This window comes from Xenopus laevis, chromosome 2S (assembly GCF_017654675.1).
Source record: "Xenopus laevis strain J_2021 chromosome 2S, Xenopus_laevis_v10.1, whole genome shotgun sequence".
Taxonomy (NCBI): Eukaryota; Metazoa; Chordata; class Amphibia; order Anura; family Pipidae; genus Xenopus; species Xenopus laevis.
This window is the reverse complement of record NC_054374.1, coordinates 139,804,766-139,830,719: the sequence shown is the minus strand read 5'-3', so window position 1 is coordinate 139,830,719 and position 25,954 is coordinate 139,804,766. Positions and strand designations below refer to the sequence as shown.

General features: G+C 39.5%; 1 protein-coding gene across 2 annotated transcripts; it reads left to right on the top strand.

The window, feature by feature from the left end:
* The first annotated feature begins 6,322 nt into the window (after positions 1–6,322).
* faim2.S (Fas apoptotic inhibitory molecule 2 S homeolog) lies at positions 6,323–25,652 on the top strand. 2 transcript variants are annotated; one of them, XM_041583140.1, is made up of 13 exons: positions 6,323–6,417; positions 6,724–6,924; positions 10,919–11,102; positions 13,352–13,455; positions 13,680–13,744; positions 15,485–15,538; positions 15,641–15,691; positions 16,838–16,877; positions 18,422–18,459; positions 18,979–19,066; positions 20,540–20,635; positions 22,529–22,582; positions 24,907–25,652. In XM_041583140.1, the coding sequence occupies exons 2-13, from the start codon at positions 6,910–6,912 to the stop codon at positions 25,051–25,053; spliced, it is 936 nt and encodes a 311-aa protein (XP_041439074.1). In that variant the 5' UTR covers positions 6,323–6,417; positions 6,724–6,909; the 3' UTR covers positions 25,054–25,652.
* The last annotated feature ends 302 nt before the right edge of the window (positions 25,653–25,954 follow it).

Sequence of the window (25,954 nt, the reverse complement as noted above, 5' to 3'; positions counted from 1 at the left end):
AATTAGGGGTGGGATGGGGAAAAATTGACTTCCTTGTTTTGTGACAAAAAGTCAAGTGATTTCCCTCCCCACCCCTAAATTGGGGATTCGCATTCGGTTCGGCCGAGCAGAAGGATTCGGCCGAATCTAAATCCTGCTGAAAAAGGCCGGGATCCTGGCCAAATCCCGAACTGAATCCTGGATTCGGTGCATCCCTACACCCAATACAGTTGCCATTTACCCCCGCAAGTTGCGGTGCACAGTTTCAAAGTGCGAATGCCTTCACTTCCAGCATGTCACTGCACATAATGGTATTAATGTCCGATTAGCTTGGCATAATTTAGTGGCCTGAAATTACCACCAGGCCCAGACAAGCGGTAGTTCCAGGCTTCCATACTCTCCATTTGTACAACTGTGTGCACAAAGTCTAAAAAAGTGCACAGCGGTGCTCAGTGCATACTGTTTGTGAATATGCATTCAGTTTTGTGTGTATTCTTGTGTTTATAAATAAACCATGTTGTTTAACATTTTTATAGCCAATGACAAAGTATAATGTTAGCAATAGATCCTCTGTAATTGCTTCTGATATGACCATTGCAATCAACCCACAGGCATTCAGTGATAGTACAAAACATTACCTCAAACCTATTTCCTACACAAGAAAGATTTACATGCTGCATCAAAACGCAGTGTAAGCTTAAAGGATAACTAAACCATAAAAATGAATATGGCTAAAAGTGCCATATTTTATATACTGAACTTATTACACCAGCCTAAAGTTTCAGCATTTTAATAGCAGCAATGATCCAGGACTTCAAACTTGTCACAGGGGGTCACCATCTTGGAAAGTGTCTGTGACACTCACATGCTCAGTGGGCTCTGAGCAGCTGTTGAGAAGCTAAGCTTAGGGGTCGTCGCAAATTATCAAGCAGAAAATGAGGTTTGCTGGTAATCTAAACGGATGCTACAAGGCTGATTATTAAATTCTGATGGCAGTTGCACTGGTTTATGTGCTGTTGTGTAGTATTTATCAGTATTAATTACTAATTAGCCTTATATTGTGAAATTTATAGTCTATGTGTACTGTATATTGTGAGTGGGTCCCTAAGCCAAGTAAGTGACAGCAGCACAGAGCATGTGCAGTTAATCAGCAGAAAAAAAGATGGGGAGCTACTGGGGCATCTTTGGAGACACAGATCTTCTCTGCTAAAGGACAGTGGTTGCCTTGGGCTGGAACATAATGTACAACATATTGAGTCTACTTCTTTAGTTAAGCTTTAGTTCTCCTTTAAGCATAAAGTGGCAGAATGGGAAACCCAGTATGTCGTTTAGCATTCAAGTCATTCTAGACTTTCTGTTTCCCGGCTCTAATATATACCTGGCATCAAGTACCCTGAAGGCTAGACTACGACTCACGGTGTCTTCTGTTACATTTGGAACATACTTCTCACTGACAACAAAGATCACTTGAAATGCTACATTCAAATACACCTACCTCATTCCGGCTGCAGATTCAAAACCCAAGCTTGGTTCTTCTCTCTCCTCTGTGAACAGGATACCAACAGCATGCACATAGAGAGATAACTACAGCAACCGGGCCTCCGGACTTTATTCTTGTGATGCATAATTCAACGGTAGTTACCCCTTAAAAGGGTGATTCCGTTTTAAGTTAAGTTTTAGCATGTTATAGATTGAGCTAATTCTAAGCAACATTTCACCTGGCCTTCAGTTTTTCTTTATTTATGTTTTTTTAATTATTTGCCTTCTTCTTCTGACTTTTTCCAACTTTCGAATTGGGGTCACATGCTCTATAAGGTTACAAATTTATTGTTATCGTTTCATCTTTCTAATTAGTACTTCTCCTATTCATATTCCAGTCTCTTATTCAAATCAATGCATGGTTGCTATGGTAATTTGGAATCTAGCAACCACATATCTGAAATTGCAAGCTGGATAGCTGTTGAATGATAAACTAAAAAGTTAAAAATAAGTCAAAAATAAGTTAAGTAAAAAAAAATCACAAATAATAAAAAATGAAAACCAACTGCAAATTGTCTGAGAATATCACTCTCTACATGATAACAAAAGTTAATTTAAAGTTGAGCAACAGTCATAATGCTGATACAGTAGCATACACAGGGGCAGAGTGGGTTGTATAGTGTTATACAGAACATCTAGGTCACTCTTTGTTTTTAGAAATCTGACCTGATCCAATACAGCTTTATCTGCTCCTCTGATCACCGGTACAGGGCCAGTTGGGCACCAATGCTTCAAGTAATGGCTAAATTAAGCTTTCTGAACTAGTTGGGGCCCTGAAACTGCGACACTTCCAAATTAGTGAACCCATACAAATCACCTATAAGAAATTGTGGATAACACATTGTCATTTCAATCATTTCACATGACTCCCTTTTTAAAGCAGCGGCACTATGGGCCATTGATTTGCTACAGTGTGATCCAGCAAGGAGAAAATGCTGAAAGCTTATGGCATATGGGGGAGGCAATTTCCTGACTGGCGTGTATGGAGTAGGCTGACACTCAGAGCACCCTGGAAGGCAGTGTCTCTTATATGGGTGGTGGGGTGAGTGCAAGAAAGGAAAGGCAGGTTTTAGTTATAGGGGATTCAATTATTAGAAAGGTGGATAGGGTAATCTGTCGTAAAGCCCCTACATGCTGAACAGTTTGCTGCTTCCCTGGTGCTAGGGTTCGGCATGTGGTGGAATGAGTGGACAGATTATTGAGAGGGGCTGGGGAAGACCCAGCCGTCTTGGACCACATAGGTACCAATGACAAAGTTAGAGGAGGTGGTGAAGTCCTCAGGAACGATTTTAAAAAACTAGGCGTTAAGTTAAGGGCGAGGATTTCCAAGGTCATTTTCTCAGAGATATTACCTGTGCCACAAGCAAAGCTAAGAAGACAGTGGGAGCTTAGGGAGATTAATGCCTGGCTGAGAGATTGGTGTAGGGAGGAGTTTTGGGTTTTTGGAGAACTGGGCTTATTTCTGATGATGATGGTGCAGCTGTTTTGGGAGAGAAGATGGCTATAGGGTTGAAGAAGATTTTAAACTAGGACTAAAGAGTCCAGCAAATTAATTGTAGGGGTGTGCTATAGACCCCCTAATGTAAGTGACGAGGAGGAGGCTAAGCTCCTGATGCAAATAGAAATGGCTGCTAGTTTGGTTAAAGTAATGATAATGGGGGATTTTAATTACCCAGATATTGACTGGAGCAACAGTACTGCCAGATGAGTCAATGGGAACAATGGGAACAACGCTTTCATCTGGTATGGTACCTATGGATTGGAGAAAAGCTGATGTCATTCCAATATTAAAAAAGGGATTACGATCTTAGCCTCGCAATTATTGGCAAATTATTGGTGGGCAAATTATTTGAACGCTTGTTAAGGAATTAAATTCAAAATGTTGTCCTAGTGAATGGCATTATGAGCAGCAATCAGCATGGCTTTATGAAGGATAGGTCATGTCAGACAAATTTGATTGCTTTTTATGATGAGGTAAGTAAGATGTTGGACAGTGGGGGGGGCAGTAGATGTGATCTATTTTGATTTTGCCAAAGCGTTTGATACCGTGCCCCACAAATGACTGCTTTCTAAATTAAGGTCTGTTGGGCTTAATGAATTCGTTTGCACATGGATAGGAGTAAAGTTCTTAGTGGGGTCCCTCAGGGCTCGATATTGGGGCAACTTTTATTTAACTTGTTCATTAAAGGAAAACTATACCCCACAAAATGAATACTTAAGCAACAGATAGTTTATATCATATTAAGTGGCATATTCAAGAATCTTACTAAACTGGACTATATATTTAAGTAAATATTGCCTTTACATCTCTTGCCTTGAACCCCCATTTTGTGATGGTCTGTGTGCTGCCTCAGAGATCACCTGACCAGAAATACTACAACTCTAACTGTAACAGGAAGAAATGTTGAAGCAAAAGACAGAACTCTGTTAATTGGCTCATGTGACCTAACAAGTATGATTTGTTTGGTATGTTTGTGTGCACAGTGAATCAGGCTAGGACTGACAATCTGTGGGTTCTGGCAAATGCCAGAGGGGCTGCTATAAGGTCCCATAGAAAGTCAGTATTTAGTGGGCTGGTGGGGCATGTAAATAAAATGTTTTATTTACATGAAGCAGGGTTTAACATATGTGTTAAATAATATCTTTTTATAGAGACCTACTTTGTTTGGGGTATAGTTTTTCTTTAATGACTTAGGGGAGGGTATTGCAAGTAATGTATCAGTGTTTGCAGATGACATAAAACTATCCAGCCCAATTAATTCCATCCAGGATTTGGTATCCTTGCAACATGATCTTGACAAACTGGCAATCTGGGCAGCTAAGTGGCAAATGAGATTCAATGTTGGTAAATGTAAAGTCATGCACCTGGGATGTAAAAATATCCACTTATACCCTTAATGGGACTGCACTTGGCAAATCCATAATGGAAAAGGACCTTGGAGTCCTTGTAGATAATAAACTTGGCTGTAGCAAGCAATGCCAGTCAGCAGCATCAAGGGCAAATAAGGTCTTGAGCTGTATTAAAAGGGGGTCATTCTTTCACTTTATAGAGCACTGGTAAGGCCCCATCTAGAACAGTTTTGGTCTCCATCACTCAAACAGGACATTATTGAATTAGAGAGGGTCCAGACAAGGGCAACTAAGCTTGTAAAAGGTATGGAAAATCTTAGCTATGAAGAAAGACTGGCCAAATTGGGGATGTTCACGCTGGACAAGAGGCGCTTAAGTGGTGACATGACAACTATGTATAAATATATAAGGGGATCATATAATAATCTCTCTAATGCTTTATTTACCAGTAGGTCTTTCCAGCTGACACAAGGTCACCCATTCTGATTCAAATAAAAAAGGTTCCACCTAAATATTTGGAAGGGGTTTTTTACAGTGAGAGCTGTGAAGATGTGGAATTCTCTCGCTGAATCAATCGTGGAGGCTGATACATTAGATGCCTTCCTCTGGATCAACTAGCAGTTAGGCAGGTTAAAAAATTTTAAAAGGTTGAACTTGATGGACGTGTGCCTTTTTTCAACCTAACTCACTATGTTACTATGTTACCTCTTGCTCAAATGCCACTTGAGTGCTGCTACCCCCACACTAACACTTTCTGCACTCAGACCAGGGAAGGACAGGGATGCACTTTGGAACTGGATTCTCTGCACTAGGAAAGCCAAATTTCAAGTTATAATGAGTAAATACCAGGGATGGCCTTTTGCAACCATTGATGAAAGTGCTGCCTAATGCAAGGTGCTAGGCTTGCCACCCTTTCTGGAAAAAACACCAACCTTCCTATATTTATATCTTTCTGTTCTCAAAGGGGTTGTTAACCTTTGATATTAATCGGGCAGGTTTGATTTTTCCTGTGATCAAGGACCGCATAGGCTAGTTGATGAGGTCCTACAACCTGTCAGCACCCATTTCCTTCATTATAATACGATTGTTTGGCCCTAGGGCCGAACGGTCGGATTAATCCTGCCCTGCATTTGGTGGGTATATCAGGTTAAATTCCGCTCATTTGGCAACCTCACCAAACGAGCAGATCTTATTGTGTATGACCACCTTAAGGGTCCCCCTTGGTGACCAATCCTTAGGGGAATGCAAAGTAAATGGGGAAAACATTTGAGTCCCCTACATTAGTATTACTTTTTATCATTTATCTTTTAATTCAGGCCGTCTCTTATTCATCTTCCTGTCTGTCATTCACAGCACTGCTTTGTTGCTATGGTCATTTGGATCCTAGCTACCAGAAATCTGCTAAAACTGGAAACTGAAGAGCAGCTCAACCAAGTCTAAAACCACAAAAACAAATTGCAGATTCTTTCAGAAGGGCAGAGACAGACGCAAAGATTTGGGGAGATTTAGTCGCCCGGCAAACCCCCTAAAAGCCTTCCCGCTGGCTAGAATCTAAATTCCCGGCGGGGTGGTACTCGAAATGCTTCATTTCCGAAGTTGCCTCACTAGAAATCTCACAGAAACTTTACATCTGTCTCTGCCCTACTTGACACTAATTTAAAGATGAACAGCCTCTTAAAAGGATCCAAATTATCTGACTGAAATGTAAGTAGAAATGGTTTGTTTGTAGTGTTTCTAATGATTAAATTGACCCCCTAGTAATCAGTATAAATTGAATATTAGCGGTGTCACTGGCAGTTCTTTGCATCCAGTGAGGGTTTTAGTAATTACAGTTTCCTACAGACTTGTGACGGAGCCTTCTGCCTGGGATGACACAATGCCACAGTACCCCCCTCCTGACTTGTGGAACAATCCTATTATCTGTCACTGCACAGCTCCTGGATAGTTTTAGAAGAGGTGTGGGGTTATCGCATGCAGGCGACTGACTGAGGGTCTCCTGTCTAGACAGGCAGATGTGAGGGTCGCCTCAGCACCATGACCCAAGTATAGGTAATTGCAGCCTGGCAGGGGATGGAGCTGTGAGTGTTGACAAAGAGGCATTTACAGTAAAAAGGGTTGATTTTGCATAACAAATATAACAGAAAAACCAAACAGTTGTGTTTAAAGGAAAACTATACCCCTAAAATTAATAATTAAGCAAGGGACATCTCAATAAAGTTGCTGCAGACTGTACTGTAAGACTGTATTTGCAAACACTGGAAAGAAATACGATTTAATTTTTATGATGTCATGGATGCTGCACAGCATCTCCAGCTTTTCTCTCACATTTCCCTTTTCTGTTACTGTTTCCCACAGGCATGTGACTGAACCCTCTGCCTGGGCTAGCACATTGTCACAGTACCCCCCTCCCGAGCAGTGGTACAATCCTGCTATCTGTCACCACAGCAGCTCCTGGATAGTGCTAGAAGCAGAGTGCAGGCAGGCTACCGAGGGTCTCCTTTCTATGCAGACAGCTGTGAGGGGAGCACAGTCCTCAGCACCATGACCCAAGGAAAGGTAAGTGCAGCGTGTGGGTTTCCTGACAATGGGATTAAATCTCTTATAGGCGCAGATATTGCATTTTTCTGGAAAGAACAGCATGATGTGGTGTGGGGATCCTGTAGGGACTGGACGGTACCAGTGACTAAACATGACTATAAATGCGTGGGTGTGCGTTTGTACAAATGTAATTGTCAGTTCAGAGCCTTCATGTTGTGTAACCAAGGCAACGGAAGGGGCATCTGCAATGTAACTGCACTTCCCCCTCAGCTAAATAATACTGCGCCACTCAGACAGGTGAAGTGGGATCCAGCCACAAGGGCTTGTTTAGGAACCTAGGGGGGAAAAAGTTTCCATTAACAACCAACCCGGTCTGTGCTATTAATTTCTGACTTTTAGCAGACTGTTCAAAACACTCTTGCCGACCATGGGACCCCATACTACTAAGTTAGCAGGACCCTCACTTACAAGGGGCCCCAGGACCGCCATCAGAAATCGCAGGGCCCGGTACGACAAAATTTCCTGGGCCCCCTGGGCTGCGCCCCCACCGCTAGCCCCATCTACAGGTCTGCCCTCCCCACCACACAGTAAAAAAAACAAAAAAAATATTGGTGGCTAGGGTTCCCACATGTTAATAAAAAATAAAAAGATATTGGTGGTCGGGCTCCCATAAAAAACATTTGTGGCCCGGGCCCCCCCATTAAAAAATATTGGTGGCTAGGACCCCACATGAGAAAAAAAAATTGGTGGCCAAAATTAGTGGCCAGGCCTTCCCGAAGTCAGCAGCTCTCAGAAAGACGGGGGCCTGGCTAATCAAGTAAGTGTGCCGTGGCTGGGGCCCCCCTTATCCTCGTGGGCCCCCTACAACTCTCCCCCCAGTCCCCCCCTGATGGCTGCCCTGAGGGGCCCTAATTATTAGCCCACTGGTATTCTTGGCTCTGGTGGAGTAGAATGATTCCCCAGTGGAAAAGAAAATGATTTATACAGCCAAAACCTGTTCACTGCCCTGCAGATCTGCGACAGGTCCCCTGACTAAAGTACCCCCTGCATCCTTGAACTAATTGGTGCAATTTAGAAGTCCTAAAATTAGCCCTATAGTCAGAAGCTGAACCCGCAGGAGGAAAGAGACAGATCAGAACTTCCCTGGGGTCTCCAGCAGGGGGTAACAGCTCTGGGCCCTGAACACAAAAAACATTGGAGAGATCAAGTTGTAGGTGACTAGTGGACAAGCATCACACCCATATATATACATATAAGCAAATCTATTCAGCCTGCAGAAATGCACAGGCCGGAAACCAGCCCCTACACTGTAATCTGCCCCTTACCCACTCATGCACCCAGAAACATTGCATCGGCCGAGTGCAGGCACACATGGTGGATTTCAGTGCTCAATTCGCTACATTTGCCTGCAACCGGGCATATGCAATTATTCTGGGTGCAGGCAAGATAAAAGAGAAAGATTGTAGCATAGGGGCTGATTCTTGGTCTGTGCCACAGTGATTGTGGGATAGCAGTATAGTAGGGAGAGATGGTGTCTATAGTAGCAGTGAGATAATAGTCTTTGGGAAGGGACTGTGGGATAGCAGGTATAGTAGGGAGAGATGGTGTCTATAGTAGCAGTGAGATAATAGTCTTTGGGAAGGGACTGTGGCTGTGGGATAGCAGGTATAGTAGGGAGAGATGGTGCCTATAGTAGCAGTGGGATAATAGTATCTGGGAAGGGAGTGTGACTGTGGGATATCAGGTATAGTAGGGAGAGATGGTGTCTATAGTAACAGTGAGATAATAGTATCTGGGAAGGGACTGTGGCTGTGGTATAGCAGGTATAATAGGGAGAGATGGTGCCTATAGTAGCAATGGGGAGAATAGTCTCTGTGAATGGACTGCGGCTGTGGGATAGCAGGTATAGTAGGGAGAGATGGTGCCTATAGTAGCAATGGGGATAATAGTCTCTGGGAATGGACTGTGGCTGTGGGATAGCAGGTATAGTAGGGAGAGATGGTGCCTATAGTAACAGTGGGATAATAGTCTCTGGGGAGGGAGTGGGGCTGTGGGATAGCAGGTATAGTAGGGAGAGATATGCCTATAGTAACGTGAGATAATAGTCTCTGGGAAGGGACTGTGGGATAGCAGGTATAGTAGGGAGAGATGGTGCCTATAGTAACAGTGGGATAATAGTCTCTGGGAAGGGACTGTGGGATAGCAGGTATAGTAGGGAGAGATTGTACCTATAGTAGCAGTGGGGATAATAGTCTCTGGAAAGGGATGGTGGCTGTGGGATAGCAGGTATAGTAGGGAGAGATGGTGCCTATAGTAACAGTGGGATAATAGTCTCTGGGAAGGGAGTGTGACTGTGGGATAGCAGGTATAGTAGGGAGAGATGGTGCCTATAGTAACAGTGGATAATAGTCTCTGGGAAGGGACTGTGGCTGTAGGACAGCAGGTATAGTAGGGAGAGATGGTGCCTATAGTAACAGTGGGATAATAGTCTCTGGGAAGGGCTGTGGCATAGCAGGTATAATAGTCTCTGGGAAGGGAGTGTGACTGTGGGATAGCAGGTATAGTAGAGAGAGAGATGGTGCCTATAGTAGCAGTGGGTTAATAGCCTCTGAAAAGGACTGTGGTGAACCAGAGCAGTTGTTGCAGGGCCTAGCCTTCATTTAAGTACCACAACAGCAATACTTATATACTGTATATATGTCTGTAAATGTGTTTATGACTGGTTACTAAATGCTGGACTTCATATGATGGTTTGAGCTAAAAATTGCTACTCAAAAGAAAACCCATGTCACAGAAAAGGGAGTTGTTAAAGAAAAGGTCATACTTGGGCAGAGATGCCGTGCTGAATGAGTAACATAAAAAATTAAAAAGCCTTACTTTCAGATCTTATTTCTTTCCAGCATGCAAGTAAAGTCTTTATCTGCAGCAATGTTAGTGTAGTGTTTTCAGTCCCTCGTTCTGAAGAAAAGCATGAATATTTGAACCCTGTTGTAGGATATTGTCACCTGCAGCACGTCTGCAAATTACTCCGCAATTTAAAAAGCAGAGTAAAATGCAACACAAATTTCTGTCTGGCTTTACGCATATTCCAGCTCAGCATATTCAGTCTACTCTGAAGTAAACTGTTACATAAAATTAAACCAGAGAAGTTAGTAAAATTGCATAACATATTCTTTCATTGATGACTAAGTTGCCTTAAACAACTGCTTGGTTTTTCAGTTAGAACTGCTATGCAAAATTAGCCCTTCAGTGGATGCAATGGAATTATTTGGCTTCTTCTAACTTCTGACTAGCCATCAAATGGTAGTCACTGACCCCGGCAGCCATTAAATTATTCCTCCGCGAGGCTTCAATTTTATTGCTATATGTATTACATATATTTCTATTCAAGCTCTCTCCTATTCACAGTCTAGCTTCTCATTCACACCACTGTCTGGTTGCGAGGGAAATTCCGACCCTAGCAACCAGATAACTCCTGAAATTCCAAACTGGATAGCTGCTAATTAACTTGAAAAACCACACAAATATTAAAAAGGACCAATTACAAAATGTTTCAGAATATCACTCACTATATCATACTTAAAGTTAATTCAAATGTGAGCAACCCCTTTAACAATACGTCTGTATAAAAGGGCTCTTTGTGTAGTTACACCATCAATATCTACTACAGACATGTTTTTTTTCAGAATCTTTTCTCTGGTAAATATAAAGACAATGATACACAGGGAGGTTTGGTTGCCTGCATTAAAAATTTGCTACGGCAGGTGACAAATCTCATAGAAAATGTCTTGCTGTTCAGTAACCTTGTAATTGCAGCAAGTGAATTACTTTACTCAGGGATTTGGCTTAATTGCAAAAAAATGAGAGAGCAGGCATTGTTCTTGATTGGACAACCTAGTTGAAGATCTACATTTAACTCTGTCTTTTGTTTTCTAGGATTCTAACAGTAAAGAAATAGCTGTGTAGTGATTAAAGTGCAGCTAGTAATTGTTCTGTGTGTTATTTCATTAAGGTCTCTGTTAGCGGCAAAGGTGCTGAAAATGAGGGCAGCAATACAGTAAAACAAAGCAGCAATAACCTTTCTTCAGTTCCCCCTACTTATGAAGAGGCTACAGCAGGTGATGGAAAGAAAGCAGATTTTCTTCAAGCAACATCTCCTTCAATGTCACATCACTCATGGCAACATGGGGAACCATGTAAGTTCTAAGTTTCATGACCACTTTAATATATCAGCTCCATGGAGCTATGATTATAATAATAATAATGTTTATAAGAATGTTTCAATAAAACAACCTAATTAGAGAATATACATTTTTTAAACACAAATCTTTTTTCTCTTTGTTTTGTTCTTCAGAGCATCATAATGTACAATGCCCTGACACCTATGACTCTCATGCCTGTGAATTAGCCATTTAAAAGTTGTTTATACAGTATGTTGCACTATTGATTTCTAGTTTGTGGCTTCTATAAAGGGCACACGCTAAGATTCAGGGAGATTTAGTCGCCTGGCGACAAATCGCCTCTTCGGGCGACTAATCTCCCCAAAAAGCCCTCCCGGCGGGATGGCACTCGGAGCTCTTCGCTTTCTGAAGCCGCCCGAAGTTGCCATCACGAGGAAACTACGGGCAACTTCAGAAAACAAAGCGCTTCGAGTGCCATCCCGCTGGCGATTTAGATTCTAGCTGGCGGGAAGGCTTTTGGGAGATTTTGTCGTCTGAAGAAGAGGCGACTAATTCTCCCTAAATCTTAGCGTCTGCCTTTACCCTTATTCAACATATGTGCAATGAAAACAGGGAAACAGAAGCTATTCCATGTCTGGTCCTTCCAAGGTTGATAATTAGATGACCAGTGCACAGATAAACCCTCTGCAAAAAAGAGTCCTGTAAGAAAACATTCACAAAAAGTTTAATGATGGGGTTCTGTACTGGTAATGTATTTATCACCAATCACCAGTGATTTATACATAAGCAGAATTATGTTTGCATCTGTTATATTTTTATGCTTTGCAGCTTTACAAAGTTTAATGAAACAGAATCTGCAGATATGGGCACATTACTTTCAACACACAAAAAAAAGACTTAAAAAATCACTTGGTTCAGCAGATATAACGCTGGTAGTTAAACTACAACTTTGGCCCAAGGGAAATATGTTCTACAGTAGAGTACTGCACTTTTTGTAACACAGAACCCGCAACCTGCATTTTTAGCTGCTTGGACCCGCTACCCGAACCACAATTACCTTATTCACTACCTGATTCACAGCCCGCTGACCACCATTAAATAGGAAGTGTTGTTGCTGCAAACTGGAAGTGACATCTTCAAAATTGGATGGGGCAGGAAAAACATTTAAAAAAACAACCTGCTAGTTAAGCTTGATGGGTTGTATGGCTTCAGTTCTGAAATGTACTGTGTCTAATTTGGATATTTCCCTTGGCTCTGCCTATGAATGTAGACACATGTCTAGCATGTTCAAACTGTCAGTCGCATAATTTGTATTTAAGGAGTTGGTCACCTTTAAATTCATTTTTGGTATGTTATAGAATGTCCTATTCTTAGCAACTTATCAGTTGGCCTTTATTTTTTATAGTTTTTGATTTATTTGTCTTTTTCTTCTACCTTTATCTAAAAAGTCTACATCATACTAAAAGTTAAAGGGGATGTACACCTTTAAATTAACTTTTAGTATGATGTAGACAGTGATGAGACAATTTGCATTTGGGTTTCCTTTTTTATTATTCGTGGTTTTTGAGTTATTTAGTTTTTTATTCAGCAGCTCTCCAGTTTGCGATTTCAGCAATCTGGTTGCTAGGGTGCAAAGTACTTTGAATAAAAGACTGGAATATGAATAGGAGAGGCCTAAATAGAAAGATGAGTCGTAAAATGTAGCAATAACAATACATTTGTAGCCTTACAGAGCATTTGTTTTTAGAAGGGATCAGTGACCCCCTTTTGAAACCTGGAAAGAATCAACACAAAATGGCAAATAATTGAAAAACTATAAAAAACTAAATAATGAAGACCAATTGAAAAATTACTCAGAATTGGCCATAGTTTTAAAAGTTAGTTTAAAGGTGAACCAAGTTTTTAACCTCTAGCAATAATACAAAACTCTGCAGTTTCCAAAATAATTATACATCAGCCTTCAAACATAACATCTTGTGGACCCTTTATCTCCACAACTATGAAATATGTCTTCAACATAAACTTCCCCCGTACAGCCACATAGCTTGCATTTATCCCCCCCCCCCCATAAATTGGAATCTCTTCTGGACAGGTCCCTCGCTAAACCTTCTGGCTTGTCTGTTTGTCACTAGTTATGTGCCCTTATATATAAATTGTTGTCAAAGGAAGAGACATGTTGATTCTCTTTCTGTGCTGAGCAATAGGAGAGGAGCTGGCATTCAGACCTTTGTAAGCAGAGGCAGCTGACTGCTTCTATTTTTCAGACAACAGTCCAGATTGCAGCAGCGGAGTATATTCTGGGGACACAGAGATGTTGACTACACAGAGCTGGGATGATGTAACTATTCGCAGAGGGTTTATTAGGAAGGTATGTATATTTTACAGACTATGCGAAAGGTAGGTTATATGCCCTTGACAATGCCCTGTCAGCAGAAAATTGATTGCTTTCTGTAGAAATGTGGGTACAAAGAGCTGGATTATAAAAGGGCAGCCATGACAAAAATCACAGAAAGACATTGTACTTAAGCAGAGATTGAGCAGAACATGACTACAGAACATATATATGTTATAACATGTTTCTTTTTCTTTTAGGTTTACACCATCCTTACGACCCAGCTGTTAGTTACTGTGGCAGTTGTGGCCCTGTTTACATTCTGGTGAGTCTCTTGGATACAATGCAAGCGCAGTGGTGGTTTAAAGTTTGTGAAACCTTGGGAGCTTTCAATATTTCTCTATAATTATTACCTAAAATGCCATCTGTTTTTCATGCAAGCTGTAAAACTAGAAAAGGAAAATCCACTCAAAAAAATGACATAATGCTTATTTATTTATTTTATGAAAATGATCCAAAGGTAAATAATAGTGTGTGGCAAAAGTGAAACAGAGTTGATGACTGTATCCTGTTTTGGACCTGCTTTACTGCCTCTTGAACAGAACAACTTGCCTTCAGTGGTTGGAACTATAAATTCTGAATTGTACCAGTAAGTTCTGCAGGAAAGTTTTGGGTATCCATTCATCAAATTAAGTTCAAGTGAAAGCGAGTCATGCAGAAACAACCTTAAACACACAAATCGATTTAACAAAGAATGGTTTAAAGAAGAATAAAGTTCATGTTTTGGAATGGCTGAGTCATGACACCTTACCTTAATCTCCTCAAAATACTGTGGAATGAGCAGAAGCAGTTTATGTGAGGAAACCCACCAACAATCCGGAGATTAAGCTCTTCTGTAACGAAAAAAACGTAAAAACTCTCCAAGCCGATCAACACAGTAAATTAACATGGACTGATCAACATAGTAAATAATTGAACAAGCATTATGTTTTTGTCAGGAGTGTTAGAGCCAATTACTTGAAGAGTAACAGCCAATCAAAGAGAACTTCAGCGGAGGGAACGACAGGCAGAAGTCACTAGGCAAGCTGAAGGCAAGCGTAGTTAGAAGCAGGCAGAGGTCGGTAGGCAGGCTGAAGTCAAGCGTAGTCGGAATCAGGCAGAGGTCGGTAGGCAGGCTGGAGTCAAACGAAGTCAGGGACAGGCCGAAGTCAAACACAGAAGATCAGAAATATCAAAGGCAAGCCGAATCACACCGGGAACGTTTCACAAGTGAGAAGCACAAGCTAGGAAAATAAGCAAGCACTGTTTACTTCCTCAGACGTCTATTTAAAGGGACGATTTTGTCGCCAAACTTTAGGGTGCAGCTTGATGATGCTGTGCGTCAAACATAGCGCGTCCGCCGAGACGTGCGCGCGTCCGAATAAACGATCGCGCACGTGCAAAGACGCGCACACAGGCAACAAGCGCCAAGAATGCACAGAACCCTGCACACCCCTGCGCCTGCGCACAGGCGATGGCTTAGCTGTGTCCAGTGGTACCTTACAGTTTTTGACCCATTTGTTTAATTGGGTTCTCATAAAAAACAGATCACATTAGATTGTATTTATGCCAAAATATAAAGAATTCAGCTTTTGTGCAAAAGATATTATTGTTCAGACTTTACTGACTAGTTTCATATGTTTGATGCACACACATCAACATTTTTAAATAAACTGTAGTCCCTTACGTCTACAGGCATAGGTTTGGGTTTATTGTCTAGATTGCTTGTGAGGTGGGAGCAGGTATATCATCTGTCTGTATTTGTTACTTATTTGTAACAGTGGTCGTTAGTGGTTGGAGGTTAAGGATTTGGAGGCGTGTTCTGATCTCAAACACACAACAGAACAGTGTTTGACTGCAATCAGGCAGTGGTTTGAATTAAAGAAGGGAACATGCATAGGAGAGGGCCTGAATAAAATATTATTAATAATTTTAAAGTAATAAAAAGTAACAATAACCATGAACTTGTAGCCTTAAGAAAAATCTATTTATCTAAAAAATCTATTTATTCCTTGTATTTTCCTAGCAACCCTGTGAAGGAATATATTCAGGCCAATCCAGGATGGTACTGGGCTTCTTAGTAAGTAAAAATAATTCAATCCCTAGAAGCAGGAAGTTGGGGAAATGTCAGCCAGATATAAACTAATAAGATATATAATCTATGTTATTAATGCTTCCACAGTGCAGTATTCTTCTCCACCTACCTAGTTCTGGCCTGCTGCTCTGGACCAAGGTAAGAAGTTTGAACCTACGCATAATTTATCTATTTTTAAACTGGTTATTTATTTAAGCTGGCTCCAGCCTGTCAGGTGATTGTAGCATGGAACCATGAACCAGAGAAGGGTTTTACTATGAGTAAATTTGGGTCAATTTCAGATACCATTGACACATGTTGTGGTTGTTTAAAAATGTGGTGCTCAAAGTGCCCAAAAGAAGACCATGTTTTATTACCCTAAGGGTCAGTGGTTGAACAACAGAATAAAACTGTCACATACGGCTCCCTACATTCAGAACAAGTGCTAAGCTCCCTGGTCACGGCTCAATCTTCTGCCTGTAGCAGGCACCTTTGGCCTCAGGAGGAGCCCTCAACTACTCTGATGCCGCCAGGTCTTAACTTGAGAGGAGCAAAGCAGATGTTCTGAACGAGCAAACGGGGCACATGCGTTTCCAAGGTTTTGGACGGAAGGCAACAGTTCAGGGAGTAGACGAAAAGTGTAGTAAGGCAGGCTGGGGTCTGTACAGGCAGAGTTCAAGCAAGGTCAATCAGGCTGGGTTCAGTACAGGCAGCGTTCAAGGAGTGGTCAGGCAGGCAAGGGTCAATATCGGCAGAATTCAGAATAGTCAGGCAGGCAAGGGTCAGAATTGGCAGAGTTCAGAATAGTCAGGCAGGCAAAGATCAAAACTGGAATCAAACAAGACAGAAATCGCACAGAGGATACTAACAAGTTAGACCTAACAATTGGCAATGAGTTTGGATTCAAAGCCCCTTTAAATATTAGAATTTCGTGCCAAATTAACATGCACCCTAGGAACCAGCAATTTACAGAGAAGTGGTACAACATGGTGGGTGTCCCCGCCAGAGATGGTGAGTTGTTACATAAACAACAAATTAAATAATTTGCCCAGTGTGGCCATTAGCTTTATACAGGTACTCAATAATGGTCCTTGTATAAATACAACCACAATGTCTAGTACAAATAGACATTAATTAGTACTTTATCATCAACTAGCAGTAAAGAACAATATAGCATATTTTGGATGAATTTGATATCCATGTAGGATTTGTTATTAGAATTTACATTAGAAAATGGCAACCTTAGCTACTCATCTCTATTTTCTGGCATCAAGTGTTGAAAATGATATAATTTTTCCTTCACAGGAGAAAGTTTCCATGGAACCTGATTCTTCTCTGCATATTTGTAAGTATCAATACACCATGCAAAGGGAATCATTTTTAAATTTTTATAAAATTAGCACAAATATTTACAGGGGATCCTAACTCTCTAAACTAATGTAAAATTGCTCTTTTGATTTTTGTAATCAACAAGGAATTCAAATTTTTTTTCCCTAATATTAGCTCTATGTCAGAGGATTAAATACTTGGTACACGGCATTAGCAACATCACCATTTTCCACCTCATGGTCTGTGTGCTATTTTCCTTAAAATTGCCAGCTGATTAGGACAGAAAGAATGGAAAAAGTACAGTTTTTGGCAGTTTTAAGGTTTAGTGCAATTCTCTAGTTGCATGTGTGTGTACTGGAGAGAGGTGTCTCAAATTGTATGTATTATCAGAATAAAGGTATTATTCCTCTCTACTTTCCTAACACACAGTGCATGTCAGTGGCATATTGTAATAGTATAACACTGTATAATACACAAAAGCCATGAATATCTTGTAAATTATATCCTTATAAACGGTGAGTAGTGATGTCATCAGTTATAAACGGTGAGTAGTGATGTAATTTCTGTCACATGACTCACTAAAATTTGTGTATTATAATTAATAAAGTACCCCCAGTTGTAAAATATGAGGATATTATAAGTTACCTCGGAGTTCCATGACCTGTATAAAAACACTCGGCCTTCGGCCTCGTGTTTTTATATGGTCATGAAACTCCTCGGTAACTTATAATATCCTTATATTTTACAAGAGGGGGTACTTTATTCACTATATATTTGGTCAAATGCATAAAGCAATTTAATTATAATCAAATAAAACTCTGAGGACACAGATCAATAACAGTGTTTGGCAGCATTGTATTCACAGGGACATTCCAACCTGTGCCTCATGCAGATTTTTAAACTGGAGTTAGATTCAGAGCACTGCAAGGCCCCCAACCCAATTGAGTGATTTAAAATGTGGAGGCTTTTAAGGTCAATTTAAGTGGTTATAAAGGTTTTTGAAACCACAAGTAAACTCACAAACTCTTATTTGAATTTATTAAAAGTTCAGATTATATACTTGTTGGAGTTTGGTCCTAGAGGTTTTCGTGGTTTTTACACTTAATAAGTCTCAAATTGTTAGAGCTTTGTAGAAATATAGGAAAACCACAAATTTTTTCATGGAAAAAAAAATCACAAAAAGATTGTTAGCAAATGGGCCCCTTAGAGGCCTATTTATTAAAATTTGAATTTGTGAAATTTGTGAATTTTTTTTTTCTAATTGGAATACTTTTTACATTTTATAAAACTTGAATGTTGGCTTATTTATTAAAAAATTTGAATCTAAAAAACTTGATTGAATAAAACTTGAATGCATTAATTGAATACCAAACATTCAAGTTTTTGAAACTATAATGAAATTGTGAGTTTTAGTGCAAACAACTCAATTTGCAGCAACAATTCTAATTCGAATGTTGATAAATCAGCTCCTTAGGGTGTAATTTTGCACCCAAGGACTTGGTCATGGCACCCAAGATTTCTAAATATAACAAAAAAATTATTTATTTCTCTATCTTTCAGACGCTTTCCATAGCTTACATGACAGGAATGCTATCCAGGTAATGTAATCATAGCATGTTTCTGCCAATGGTGTAGGTCCAGAGTACTCAACAATGTGGTAAACACTCAAATATCTCGGGTGGAAACCAACAACAGACATAGGCATTCAAATTCTGATTTTACCCCTTTCTCCCCTTCCTGTAAGCCCTAGGTCCCAAGCGTTCTGCATAATAGGTCCCATACTGTACTAAAACACCCATCAGCTCAGTTACTGAGAAAAGAGTAAAAAGACCACACATTTTGTTTTATTAGAGAAGGCTTGAGGGCCAAATGTACATTAGAATCCTATTGGGATTATTCAATGTGTATGGTGATCAAAATTACAGAAAGATCCTGTACATGGAAAACCCCAGGTCCCAAACTTTCCAGATAGCCTTGCACATATAATGATAATAATAATTAAAGTGGATCTTGGTAGTAGATTACATCAATAGAATATATTTATATCATGTTCTACTTCTGATGCAGACATTACAAAAGAATTATCAGTTTCTAAAAATTCCTTCCTTTCTTTTCAGCTATTACAATACCAAATCTGTGATTTTGTGTCTTGGAATCACTGCCCTTGTCTGTATGTCTGTTACACTATTCAGCTTCCAAAGTAAGGTAAGTTACATTTCAGTGTGACCCTATTTGGCAAAGAGAATTAGAAGGCTTATTTACAAAGGTATGTGCAGTTGCCCATAGCAACAAGTGACCAATTAGATTTGATCATTCTAATACCAATTAGAAAATAAAAGCGACAATCTGGTTGCTATGGGTAATTGCACGTTTTTGTCAGCCATCTTTTAATCCATCCACAATAAAAAAGCTGTATTCCACATGCCAGGGTAGAGCAGTATGGGTGAATTGAGGTGGTGGAATTAAGAAACTGATTGGTATATGGGTTTACACAAAAAGGTTTAAACAACAATAAACTTTATGTATAATTTGATGATACAATAGGAATATTTCTAGAGCTGTAACACTAACTACATTTCAGCAACTAAAGCAAAAAACATAACCAAGTTGAAACAAACTTTTAGGGGGTTATTTATTAAAGTCTGATTTTTTTTCTGGTCGGACTTTTAAAGGGGAAAACTCAATTTTTTCGGAGAGATCATTTAGAAGTAAATGGCAGCAGCATCAAGGGCAAATAAGGTCTTGAGCTGTATTAAAAGGGGAATAGAGTGAAGGGTGGAGGGGGTCATTCTTCCACTGTATAGAGCACTTGTAAGGCCCCATCTAGAATATGCCGTACAGTTTTGGTCTCCATCACTCAAACAGGACATTATTTTTATTAGAGAGGGTACAGAGAAGGGCAACTAAGCTGGTAAAAGGTATGGGAAATCTTAGCTATGAGGAAAGACTGGCCAAATTGGGGATGTTCATGCTGGACAAGAGGCGTTTAAGGGTGATATGATAACTATGTATAAATATATAAGGGGATCATATAATAATCTCTCTAATGCTTTATTTACCAGTAGGTCTTTCCAGCTGACACAAGGTCACCCATTCCGATTAGAGGAAAAGAGGTTCCACCTAAATATTCGGAAGGGTTTTTTTACAGTGAGAACTGTGAAGATGTTGAATTCTCTCCCTGAATCAGTACTACTGGCTGATACATTAGATAGCTTTAAGAAGGGGTTGGATGGCTTTTTTAGTAAGTCAGGGAATACAGGGTTATGGGAGATAACTCATAGTACAAGTTGACTGGACTGGTCCGATTTTGGAGTTAGGAAGGAATTTTTTTCTCCTCTGAGGCAAATTGGAGAGGCTTTAAATGGGGTTCTGCGCCTTCCTCTGGATCAACTATCAGTTTAAATAGAGTTAAAAGGTTGAACTTGATGGATGTGTGTCTTTTTTTCAACCAAACTTACTATGTTACTATGTGATCTCTAAGGGAGATGTTAAAGAGAAATATTTACTGATATCTATATTCCAGTTTGGTAAGATTCTTTTATAGGCCACCTTGATACAATATAAACTGCTGGTAATGTATTCATTCTGGGGGTATAGTTTTCCTTTAAGTGAGAAAGATAAGGGTTCGAAGTGATGGGTTTTATCCATATAAATATAATAATTGATTTTTTTTTCCAGATCGACTTCACTTCATGCCAAGGGGTTCTGTTTGTGCTATCGATGGTCCTTCTTTTCAGTGGAATCTTCATTGTTATCCTTATACCATTTCAATATGTAAGTGAATTTAACTAAACATTTATGTTAGATGCGGTACGCATCGGAGCTCACCCGAGCCATTCTATAACATACTAAACTTTAACTTAAAGGTGAACCACCCCTTTAAATTCCCTACTTCTACTTCCCTCCAGAGCAAAGCAGAGCAGGCACATGGTATAATGCAACAGTTACGTGTAGGCATTTGTGGAAATTAGAATCTCTTTCATCAGCTGCTTCTGGTATAATCATACCCAATGTTTATTCAGTAAGATCTTAAAGGAAAACTATACCCCCCACCTCCCTGAACAATGTAGGTCTTTATATGTAATACTGTAAAAAAAAACATTAACATAATAATATACTTTTTAGCATTATGTACCATTGGGTAATCCTAAATAGAAAACTGCCATTTTAAAAAACAAGGGCTACCCCCTGGGATCATAGGATTCACGGTGCACACAAACAAACCAAACATGTTTGGTCACATGAGCCAATTAACAGACAGAGTTCTGTATTTTCTTCCACACTTCTTCCTGTTACAGTTAGAACTGGAGTATTTCTGGTCAGGTGATCTCTGAGGCAGCACACAGACCATCACTAAATGGTGGTTCAAGGCAAGAGATGTAAACAGGCAATATTTACTTAAAGGGATACTGTCATGGGAGACTTTTGCACTGAAATCCATTTCTCAAAAGAGCAAACAGATTTTTTTATATTCAATTTTGAAATCTGACATGGGGCTAGACATATTGTCAAGTTCCCAGCTGCCCCAAGTCATGTGACTTGTGCTTCAATCACTCTTTACTGCTGTACTGCAAGTTAGAGTGATATAACCTCCTTCCTTTTTCCCCCCAGCAGCCAAACAAAAGAACAATGGGAAGGTAACCAGATAGCAGCTCCCTAACACAAGATAACAGCTGCCTTGTAGATCTAAGAACAACACTCAATAGTAAAAACCCATGTCTCACTGAGACACTTTCAGTTACATTGAGAAGGAAAAACAGCAGCCTGCCAGAAAGCATTTCTCTCCTAAAGTGCAGGCACAAGTCACATGACTGGGGGCAGCTGTGAAAATTGACAAAATGTCTAGCCCCATGTCAGATTTCAAAATTGAATATAAAAAAATCTGTTTGCTCTTTTGAGAAATGGATTTCAGTGCAGAATTCTGCTGGAGTAGCACTATTTACTGATGTGTTTTGAAAAAAACATGACAGTATCCCTTTAAAAATATATACTAGTTTGTAGTGATGGGCGAATTTATTCGCCAGGCGCGAATTCGCGGCGAATTTGCGCGATTCGCCGCCAGCGAATAAATTCGCGAAACTCCCGCGAAAATTTTTTTTCCGAAAAACGGACGCCGGCGTCAAAAACGAGATGTCGGCGCCGTTTCGCGAATTTTTCGCCATTTCGCGCGAAATTTGCACATTTTTCGGCGAAACGGCGCAAATTCGCCCATCACTACTAGTTTGGTAAGATTCTTTAGTATGCCACTTAATTTTATATAAACTGTTGCTTGAGTATTCATTTGGCTGTATAGTTTTCCTTTAAGTGTTTGAGCTTGAAAATAATATGCTTCCTACTCCCTAAAACCCCATTGTGTATAATCAGTATCTACAGTATATATAAATAATTTACAGTATATAAAAATAAAATGGGACAATAGGGACAAAATTAAGGTCTCATCCCATATGAAGCCTAAAAAAATCCATTGGGTTAGGACAGAAATGGACAATGAATGTTGTTCTTTCTGACAGTTCTGCATGAGAACACCATGTAATCTCATTGTTGGCTGACCCAGGGTAGACAAAACGGGCAAAGTTTCACTTGTTTGTCTACAAACACTGTGTTATTATATTTCAAATGCAGTTTAATATAATTGTATTTTGGCTTTGCTTTCTTTATTATCTACAGATTCCCTGGGGACATGCTATTTATGGTGTATTAGGAGCAATTGTGTTCACTATGGTAAGACATGGCATGCGGTAACTGTTTATTTTCTCCACTGACGTTTTCTAAAAAAACATATATCCAAGAAATCACAGATAATGAGTTATACTCACTATGCATTTTGTTTTGGGCTTTAGTTACATATAATATTCATTTTATCCAAGCTTGCTAGAGATGCTACTTAATAGATAGCAGACCTGTATTGGTGTTCCTTTTGCAATATAATGATTTTGACCCAGTAACTATTTCCTGATATACTACTAATAAACTCAGATACTTTTGTGACAGTAATGTTTATATATATATATATATAGGACAAGATTAGGTGAATTCATTGCTGAGTGGCTGTTGTGCAAGGCAGTATTGCTAACTACTCCTCCATCACCTGCACCTTAGTTGGCAAAAGCCATATTTTTGCAATACTATACTTTTTGGACCACCATTTTCATATGGTGCACTTTAAGGAAAATCCAAAATAGTTCCCTAGTCACAATGCGAAAAGTAAGGTAAAATGCCTTTATTTCAACTCATGGTGGCAGTAACAGGTAACATTTTAAATGGAAAACTTAGGCAAGCCTTTTGGATGACCAAGCTGTGAACTCTAGCCCTCAAGGGTCTCAATGGGGAGTATTAGTTGGAACAATTTCTTAGAATGCATTAAACACAGAGTGTGTTATTGTATTTAAAGAGATACTGTCATGGGAAAAAAATTTTTTCAAAATGAATCAGTTAATAGTGCTGCTCCAGCAGAATTCTGCACTGAAATCCATTTCTCTAAAGAGCAAACAGATTTTTTTATATTCAATTTTGAGATCTGACATGGGGATAGACATTTTGTCAATTACCCAGCTGCCCCCAGTCATGTGACTTGTGCTCTGATAAACTTCAATCACTCTTTACTGCTGTACTGCAAGTTGGATTGATATCACCCCATCCCTTCCCCCCCCCTGTAGCCAAACAAAAGAACAATGGGAAGGTAACCAGATAACAGCTCCCTAACACAAGATAACAACTGCCTGGTAGAACAACACTCAATAGTAAAAACCCATGTCCCACGGAGACTCCTTCAATTACATTGAGAAGGAAAAACAGCAGCCTGCCAGAAAGCATTTCTCTCCTAAAGTGCAGGCACAAGTCACATGACCAGGGGCAGCTGGGAAATTGACAAAATGTCTAGCCCCATGTCAGATTTCAAAATTGAATATAAAAAAATCTGTTTGCTCTTTTGAGAAATGGATTTCAGTGAAGAAGTCTGCTGGAGTAGCACTATTAACTGATGTGTTTTGAAAAAAACATGTTTTTTGATGACAGGATCCCTTTAACGTTTCTATTGAAGGGGCGGATTTACTAAGGTTTGAATTAGAATTTTTTAGTTGGGATTTTTGGTAAAAACTTTGAGTTATAAATTCCCCAGCTCGAATTCAAACTCAAATTCGAATTCAGACCCTTCAAAAATTCAAATTCGACTGTTCTCCAACTTAAACCTGCTGAGTTCATGTAGAAGTCAATGGCAGAGTTCCCTTGAACTATTTGAAGCTGTTAATAGTATTGATGAGCTAGATGCTCAATGGGAGAAAAAAAATGTTACGTGTCAAATAAAACTGTTGCTCGTCAAAAAAATTTGACTTGAGTCAATAAAATTTGACGCACGAAAGTCGATATTTTTTTTTCGGAGAAAACCTTGATTCAAATTTTATTTACGTTTTCAGGTTGGGACTATTTGATTGAATTTTAGACAATTTTTTTCATAAATAACATACCATTACTCTAAAATTCGACCTTTGATAAATAACCCCCTAGGTATCCTCTTATAGAAACAATGAAATGTGTTTGGCTTGACAAACAGTGATTGTCTGCTCAAAATTTTGCCTATTTTTGCCGCCATCAGTAAAAATAAAAGCCTTACTGAATTTTCTGATACAGGTATGGGATACGTTATCTGGAAGCCTGTTATCCACAAAGCTCCAAATTAGGGAAAGACTGTCTCCCATAGACTCCATTATAATCGAATAATCCAAATTTTAAAAAACGATTTCCTTTTTCTCTGTAATTATAAAACAGCATCAAATACAACAACCTTCTACTTGATCCCAACTAAGATATAAATAATCCTTGTTGGAGCAGAACCAGCCTATTGGGTTTATTTGATGTTTATATGACTTTCTAGTAGACTTGAGGTATGAAGGTCCAAATTATGAAAGATCCTTTATCTAGAATACCCCAGGTCCTGAACATTCTGGATAACAGGTCCCATACTTGTATTGGAGACAGGATATATGGGTCTATTTGTGTTTTAAAAATATAAATAGGAAAAAGACATGACAATTTGTTGTTTTTCACAGTTTTTGGCGTTTGATACTCAACTGCTGATGGGGAGTCGGCGTTACTCTCTCAGCCCTGAAGAGTACATCTTTGGAGCGCTCAACATCTACCTGGATATAATCTACATATTCTCATTTTTACTCCAGCTGTTTGGCACTCATGAATAACACGCTTTCATTTGGATGGTTTCATTTTGATGGTATGAGTGCCGATATACGCGCACCTACTTTACCTTGCGAAAAACCATAACAGCTTTTAATGGAGAATTACAATAAAGTGGAAATAAATATGGAATCACTGACTGAATTCCTAGCGGATAACTATTTATGTTCATACAATGTTAACCTGTTACTGATTTTTCAATTTAAGGGAATATTTGCATTTTAATTTATGTAAGGAATTGGAGCCACTTGTCATGCAGCTTAATTGCATCCACTAAAAGCTAAAGCAAAATAAGAGAACAGGCAAGGGTTAATGTGCTATTGAAGCAAATATTATTTTAGAAGTGCACCTAAAGCTTACTGCTTGTAAAACTTACAACTGTTTAGTTATGCCTTTCGATTCTTTGTTTGACTGTTGCATTTCTTCGGACACAGCTGTACTTTCTGCTATTATGCACCGCTTGTCAGTTGCTTGAATGCTTCTCTACTTCAGACCCATATAAGCTGTAGTTGACATCTCCGATGTTCAGTTTAGTTTAGATAGACAGGTTATTTGCTGCAAACTGAAATGTTAATATAATAAAGAGTATTATTTTCTTGTGAAATGGCATTGTGTTAATAGTATATGCATGAATTGGTGTCTGTCAGTGCAGGCCTCAAGCCTCCAATAACATTACACCTTACATAAGGCCTCCTTGCAAGACAGCCTCCAATATCTTGATCAGATCAGAGCAAATTATACTTGGACAGATAAACTCTCCAGAATCTCTTTCATGAATGGATCTAACACTAGTGCTGCTGTTTTCTGACCATCATTAGTATTTATAATAAATAGATCTAGTGAGCACACTCATGAAGGAGTCAAAGTCCGAAAAGAGTCCCAAAGCGCTGAAGACAAGAATCTGTG

Excerpts from the sequence above, each read along its gene's own strand:
- faim2.S (XM_041583140.1), top strand. Across the intron at positions 15,692-16,837 it reads GCCTGCTGCTCTGGACCAAG|GAGAAAGTTTCCATGGAACC; the intron begins GTAAGAAGTTTG and ends TTTCCTTCACAG. Across the intron at positions 16,878-18,421 it reads TGATTCTTCTCTGCATATTT|ACGCTTTCCATAGCTTACAT; the intron begins GTAAGTATCAAT and ends TCTATCTTTCAG.